At 45.2% G+C, this 7,916-nt stretch overlaps 1 protein-coding gene across 1 annotated transcript; it reads left to right on the top strand.

Moving 5' to 3' along the window:
* Positions 1 to 6,208: 6,208 nt before the first annotated feature.
* MAGEH1 (MAGE family member H1) lies at positions 6,209 to 7,632 on the top strand. Its single transcript, XM_059049806.2, has one exon. The coding sequence runs from the start codon at positions 6,456 to 6,458 to the stop codon at positions 7,113 to 7,115; it is 660 nt and encodes a 219-aa protein (XP_058905789.1). The 5' UTR covers positions 6,209 to 6,455; the 3' UTR covers positions 7,116 to 7,632.
* The last annotated feature ends 284 nt before the right edge of the window (positions 7,633 to 7,916 follow it).

Raw genomic sequence — 7,916 nt, 5'->3', positions numbered from 1 at the left:
GCAGGCATCTGAAATCTAATGATCCGACAGAGAGTAAACCTAACAAAGCCCCCCCCCAAAAAGACCAAGGCACTTAAGAGAAGAGCAAGACAGCCAACCCGCTTCTTCTCCCACATCCCTAATCTCATCACTAACCCAAGCCAGAACGCTGGGAGGCCCAGTTAACCTGTTTCATCCCCTCACTACGCAGATCCAAGCAATCCCCAAGGCTTATTGATTCGGTCTTCTAATCAGCTCTGGTATCCATTCCCTTCTCTCCATCTTCACTGCCATCACTCTATTGCAGGCACCACTATCATTAGCCTAGATGAAGGCAATAGCTTCTAATGAGGTCTTCCATCCACCCCTCCCACCTCCCTCAGAGTCCAGTCTCCACACTGCAGCCAAAGAGGCTTTGCTAAATCACTGATCTGACCTTATCGGTTGCTTGCTGGAAACCATTCAGTGATGTCCTATTGGGTTGCTTTGGGATAATATTCAACCACCCTTATGCATCATAGAATTATTTAAGATTCAGGAAAAGTAATAAATCACTTTGATTTCGACTGAAGTAGAAGGAAGATTTTAATCATTCATCAAAAATCCAGAACATAAACTTGGCTCTCATACACAATAGGATATACTGCTTATTTAAGAAAAAAATTCTAGTAAACAAATGATTGAATTGTTACTGCAGCATTGTTTGTAGAGGGGGCAAATACTTTGGAGATACAGGGTACCAGGCCAACAGATGGATGCCTGAAAAGATTATGGTAAAACCACTGCAAGGAACATCATTCAGCCATTATAATGAAAGACTTACAGGTATGAGTTGAGCAAATTTTATTGTTGATTAGCAAAAAGAATGAAGTGAAAATTGTAGACAGAAGGATCTAATTTTTATAAAGGAAGCAAAGCAGAAATCCATGTGGTCTATGTAAACACATCCATGCAGACACACCCAGTAAGTCCACTCCTAGATGGTGACCCTAGAGATGTTCACATGATATCAGGGGATAGGTACACAAAGACTTATAAGAGCACTGTTGTGGTTGTTTTTTCTGGAAAAATAGAAACTGCAAAATTCTGGGTCATCAAAAATAAATTGCAAATACTGAAAGAAATAGTATACAAACATGAAAATGACCTAGAGCTACATTTATCAACTTGCATAAACATTTTTTTTAAACCCTATATAATGTTTAAGAACACAGAAATAGGTAGCAAAAATGTACAACTTGTCCTGGGTATAATAGTTACTGAATTCATTATAGCAGATGCCACTGAAGAAAGAGAGAGTGGTGTGGATCTGGGAAGAGGTAAACAGAGCGTTTTACCATATCTGTAATGTAAAGGTTAGGCCAAGGTAGGGCCTGATTTTTAAATTTGACACAGCAGGTCACTGGTTATGCCAGTGTTTGTAATATGAAATTTATTCTTGTCCCTATGTTTGTGATTAATTTTCAGTAAAAATATTCTATTTTCAAACCCAGCAAACAATCCTCAAATGTAATCACATGGCTTTTGTTTCATGACTGTAGGAGTGCACATGCTCTAGACCTCCTTGCAAGACCCTAATTCTTGGAAACTGTAAAATAAGTCCATGCCTGCAGTGTGAAATGATTCAGAGAAATGATTCTTCAAAAGACCAAGAATAGCGAGGTGCCCAGCCCCTAAATGAGGGACATCAGGTAGGGTCAGACTCGTTCAAGAAGTGGTGGCCCACAGTCTGTGCAAGCATTGTTGCAAATGGAGAGACTGGCCCATGGGTGCTCTGTGCCCTAGGGAGGTACTTGCGGGAATCAGAACAAAGCCTACAGACCACTGAAAGATGATTTGTTACAGCGGGGGGAGTAGTGTGGATTGACCCCTGCATTTCCATCTCTATCCCACCCGCAGCACTTACGACCAGGTGGTGGCTTTGGCAATGTCTGCCCAGGTAAGAACAATGCCTAAGGAAACTTGGTCATATAACCAGGACAGTGCCTGGAACAGGGGGTTAGTAGACAGCCCCAGAGAAGAACAAGGTGCACCAACAACCACAAGAATTGTTGCCAAGGTATCCAGCCCAGTCTCGTATCCCTCCCCAGTTCCTCCCAGTACTTTCACTGAAAATATGACAATAATATAAACTCACTTCAATGGGTAGTCACAGTTCTTATTCAATAGGCACTCCCCATGAGTGAGGCACACATATGACTTGTGTATTAGTTTCCTTCTGCTGATGTAACAAATTACCACGAATTTAGTGGCTTAAGGCAATCAAATGTAATCTTTTACAGTTCTGGGGGTCAGAAGTCTAAAATGTGCCTGCAGGTCTGTGTTCCTCCTGGAGGCTGAAGGGAAGAATCCATTTCCTTGTCTTCTTCAGCTTCTAGAGGCGCCCTACTTTCCTGGGCTCACACCTTCTTCCTCCATCTACAAGGCCAGCAATGTAGCATCTTCTCTCCTCTTTGATCTCTGCTTCCATCCTTACATCTTTCATTGAATCTAACTCTACTGTCCCCCTTCTATAGGGACTCTCTGTTTACCTTGGGCCCACCCAGATAGTCCAGGATAATCCTCCTCTAAAGATCCTGAACTTAATCACACCTGCAAAATTCCCCTTTGCCATATAAGGTAGCATATTCACAGATTCTGGGGATAGGTGTGTGGACAACTTTGAGAACTGGGGGGACATTTTCAACCTACCTCATGTTGCATGAGATATTTCCCTTTAATCTTCACAACACCACTATGGTATGCTTATTCGTAGATGGAGAAACTGAAGCTTAGAAAAGTTAAATAACATGCTGGACTTGCCACAGCTTGGAAGGGGCAGAGCCAAGTATGGAAAACCTAGTAATGTGAGTAAGGATCTTTGCCTTGGCCTTCTACACATCTGTCCCTTTTCTCATCTCTTTCCCTTCTGCTCCTATCCCAAGGGAGCAATAACCCTCCCTTCCATGTTAAGCCTCCTTGCACCACCAAATGTGCACTCAGTTGGAGCAGTTGTGAGGTGTGCGATGGCAGAAGCTGGAGCTTAGAAATCTGAAGATGTGAGCCCCAATACTGACATTCAACAGCAGTACTATGATCTTGGGCAAGAGAGTTAATCTCTCTCTAGCTTCACTGATGACTGAAGGTTGTTGTAAAGATTCTAGTTTGGAGGTAGTTTAGGCACATAGCCTACCACAGCAATGTTAGTTTCCCTCCTCTCTTTGTACTTCTCAGACCCTCACAAGTCAGCTGACCTTCCTTTGTCATGTCCTACTTACTCTAGACAGTCCTGTGGTCCACAATGTCCCAAGGCATGGTTTTATTTTATTTTATTTTTTTTTTGGTACGCGGGCCTCTCACTGTTGTGGCCTCTCCCATTGCGGAGCACAGGCTCCGGACGCGCAGGCTCAGTGGCCATGGCTCACGGGCCCAGCCGCTCCGCGGCATGTGGGATCTTCCCGGACTAGGGCACGAACCCGTGTCCCCTGCATCGGCAGGCGGATTCTCAACCACTGCGCCACCAGGGAAGCCCCCAAGGCATGGTTTTATGATTTCCTCCTGTTACTATCATGCCTGGCAATATTCTTGCTATTAAAAACACTGCGTTTCTTGACTAATAACCTCTGTGGCCTGTCTTACATAAATGTGATTTCTGTTAAGCTTTTGGGAACACTGAGAGTAGCTCACAACCTAAAGTCTGTTCCTGTGAATCCTTTGAGGAAATCTGTTGAGAGCCACAGCCTTAGGTTGCACACTGCTTAAGGATAGGCTCTGATCTTCCCGGGTGCTATGCAGAACTGCCTCGTCCTTGTTGTGGGTTGGAGCAAAGGTTCACTAAGATGAATGGAGTGACAGGGTAACGGCACCCTGTACTCAGTCAGCTGGTTGGTGGACAGAAGGTAATGCAGAAACAAGCATACACTACCCCAAGTTCGTTTATGGTGAGGCTTCGCCAACAGAAGATCTTGGTAGGCTCTGGGTATAAAGAAAACTTGAGTTAGAAAGTAACCCCTGGGAAGAAAATTAGTTTGCTGGATTGCATTCCCATAAAATCCCATCAGAAAGGAGAAGCTTTTGGAAACAATATGATGATTTTGCAATCCTCTAGGCACAAAGATACCCAAACTGTAAACACAAAACATACAAACAAGAAACAACTGAACTCAGAGGAACCTGCAATAACTCAGGGTTGCTGGTGTGTGCTGTTGGATTTGCAGAGAGCCTCACAAGAAGCCTGGAATACAGGGCAAGAGGGATTAGCCTTTTCTGCTTGTTCAGAGGATAAATCACAGGACACAGATGTTAGGTTAAACTCATCAAGGTCAAGAGCTTGTAAATGACAGGGGCTGGGCCAGAACTCATGTTCCCATGTCTGAGTTCAATGCTCGTATTGAGTTCCTCAGTACCAGGCATTCCCTTTCTACACATGTACAGAGGACTGGGCTTTGTTGGGTGATTCAGCTGGCAATTCTGCTTTCTAAACGGGACTCACTTTCCCGCCCCAGAACTTACTCACCAGGTGTAGACATATCCTATTCCACCAACTCTACCAAGGGCTAGGAGACATCAAGGGGAGAGACAGGGTCCCTTCCCTCATTGGGATTAGAATCTTAAATCCTGTCAAACAAACATTTCACCTCTTCCAGCCAAGCAGGTATAAAGCATTCACTTGCTTTTTAAAAGTTCAGGTAGGGCTTCCCTGGTGGCGCAGTGGTTGGGAGTCCGCCTGCCGATGCAGGGGTCGCGGGTTCGTGCCCCGGTCCGGGAGGATCCCGCGTGCTGCAGAGCGGCTGGGCCCGTGGGCCGTGGCCGCTGGGCCTGCGCGTCCGGAGCCTGTGCTCCACAACGGGAGAGGCCACGGCGGTGAGAGGCCCGCGTACCACAAAAAAAAAAAAAAAAAAAAAAAGTTCAGGTAAACATGCGCAAAATATTCCATTTCATGTATTCCTTCAATGTGCATTTATTTATTAAATGCCGCTCTCACACACTGCTTGAAACACCTTGAGAGAGACAGAGGCTGTGTTTTCTGTGTGATGCATGCTTTTTATTTATGATCTCATTTAATTCTCACCACCCTATGAGACCACTGGTACTTAAAACTCCACTCTATAGATGAGGAAATGGAGGCTCAGAGAGGTGAAGTGACTTGTGCAAAATAGTATCTTTGGAATGACTAAGAAAGATATGGAGTGCTTGCTATAGAGAGCAAAAAATGGGGAGTAAAAATGGGCTCATTAACCTTTTGTGACGACCAAGAAGAGCTTCAGGGAGGAAGAGGCCTCTGAGCAAGCAGTTGGAATTTAGGTAATTGGAGATGAGAGGAAAGGCATTTCATGCAGAGGAAATAGTGAGCCAAGACCTGGAGTGGATAAAGTTCAGAGTATGCTATGAATTATATGCGGATTAAAGAATGAAAGAAAGAAGCAAAATAAATCCGGTATTCAAGTAGACTGGAGCCAAGAAGCCTTGGAGCCAACCTGCACTCTACCACCCACTCCCTTTTCACCACTTCCATCCAATCAATCTCTAAAGCCTGTCAGTGATCACCCTTAAAATGTCTTTCTGCCTCTGCATCCCCATGGCAACCATCTTAAGGCTCACTTTCATTCCCTCTTGCTTCTTATTCTAATTGCTTCCTAAATGACCTGCCAGACAATAGTCTGCTCCTCTGTGAGGCTGTATAAATGCAAGTCTGATCCAGTCAGTGCCCTGCTTAATAATCTCGTGAATATATAACATTTTAAAGGCTCTGCACCTCTTGCACACTGTTCGTTTTTGTAGTCCCGTCTCCTCTCATCACCCAGCACTTCGGCCACAGCCATCTTATCTGGGTCCTATGCGGGCCCAGGAATTAATCAGTATACACATAGACGCCTCCTGAAAAGAAGGCGAGTGAATGAATATGCTGTGTAAGCCAAGACAGGAAAGGAGAGCTGGGAACAGCTGATTCCTTCTAAGAATACACTCCTGTCCCTCCCCTATGGTCTGAAACACACCCCCAGTCTGGGAATAGAGTAGACACACTCTTTCCCAAGACCCGCCAGCCAATCTTGTACTAGACTGAAAAATGCATGAACCCTATATTTATTTCTTCCTTACATACCCCTGTCCTTGCCAATCCGAGCCGTCATTTCTCCCCTAGTCCCACCCCTGCTTAGGCCTGTCCGTTCTTCTATCTGACAGCGGAAGTCTGCCTGTAGGAACCGCCCACTTCCTTTTGGAGTTTGGGGATTGCGTGGCAGGTGAGGCGGAGTCAATTCAGCCCTGCATTCTTGTGCTTTGCTGCTGGAGCGAGCGCTGGGGGCGGCTGCTAGTGCAAGTCGGCTTGCGTGGGTGTTAGCTTTGTAGCTGAAAACGTCTCGCTTGTTACAAAGACTCAATTGACGTTGGTGGCTTCAGCGGCGGCCACTTCTTAAAGTAGAGATAGCTTTTTTCTGCAGAGGTTACAGTCATCTTTCCCTAGGATTGCTATAGTCTCCGTGCCCCTAGCAGAAGATATGCCACGGGGACGAAAGAGTCGGCGTCGCCGTAACGCAAGGGCCGCAGAAGAGAACCGCAACAATCGTAAGATACAGGCCTCAGAAACCTCCGAGACCCCAATGGCAGCCTCTTTGGTCCCGAGCACCCCCGAGGACGACCTGAGCGGCCCAGAGGAAGACCCAAGCACTCCAGAGGAGGCCTCCACCACCCCTGAGGAAGCCTCGAGCACTGCTCTAGCGCAGAAGCCCTCGGTAGCCAGGAGCAATTTTCAAGGCACCAAGAAAAGTCTCCTGATGTCTATATTAGCCCTCATCTTCATCATGGGCAACAGCGCCAAGGAGGCCCTGGTCTGGAAAGTGCTGGGAAAGTTGGGGATGCAGCCTGGCCGGCAGCACAGCATCTTTGGAGATCCAAAGAAGGTCGTTACAGAAGAGTTTGTGCGCAGAGGGTACCTGATTTATAAGCCGGTGCCCCGTAGCAGTCCTGTGGAGTACGAGTTCTTCTGGGGACCTCGAGCACACGTGGAATCAAGCAAGCTGAAAGTCATGCATTTTGTGGCAAGGGTGCGTAACCGATGCTCCAAGGACTGGCCATGTAATTACGATTGGGATTCTGATGATGATGCAGAAGTTGAGGCTATCCTCAATTCAGGTGCTAGGGGTTATTCTGCCCCTTAGGGAAATATGCAGCACACCCTTGAGGGGGATTGGAAAGAGCATCAAAGGTACCCCAAGGAGTAGATCATCTGGGTCCTTAGTTGAATTTAATGGGGAGTGGGGCACTGTATTTGGTATTTGTGATCAGTGCTAATTGTTTGAGAAACAGAACGTTTACTTTGAATATTGTAAATTTTATTCATTTTAATACAGTGTTGATTAAGGTCATAATGTTTTAAAATACCATTGAAGAAGATATATTTTTTCCATCATTGATATTTAGTATAACAGTTTTGCTAACGTTATACAATGAAGTCTTTGAATAATATTCTGTGATCTGATACATATTTTATATCATTAAAATAAGCTGTTCTTAAAAGTTTGAAATAACCAGTAAAATGTGAGAGAAGGATGGGAGAATTCTTTTATGTCCTGCCATTCTGAAAACCTTTGTGTCTGCTGTTGTGTAAAGAAAATTGACAACTACCTTGATTTTGCTTAGTTACTGCAGAATATAGAAAAAAATAAAAGCTTAATGATGAGGACACCTTGTCCATTTATTGACCACCACTTATGCGTGAGGCACCAATCTAGGTTCTGGGGATACTCCTCAGACACAGTGCTCAGCTCTAAAGAATGTTCTAGATTATGTGAGAGAGGCAAATACGTAAACTGGCAGTGTGGTAAATGCTGTAATAGGGAGTGAGCATGGGATGCCATGAAAATGTAGAAAAGCTTATGTGACCTGACTTGGAGGGTGGGACAGGAAAGAGGGCATCATAGGGTGTTATGAAAATCCAAGAGATGCTTAAATAAGGCTGG

The sequence above is a fragment of the Kogia breviceps genome, chromosome X (assembly GCF_026419965.1).
Source record: "Kogia breviceps isolate mKogBre1 chromosome X, mKogBre1 haplotype 1, whole genome shotgun sequence".
NCBI lineage: Eukaryota > Metazoa > Chordata > Mammalia > Artiodactyla > Physeteridae > Kogia > Kogia breviceps.
This window is presented reverse-complemented; position numbering and strand designations above follow the sequence as displayed.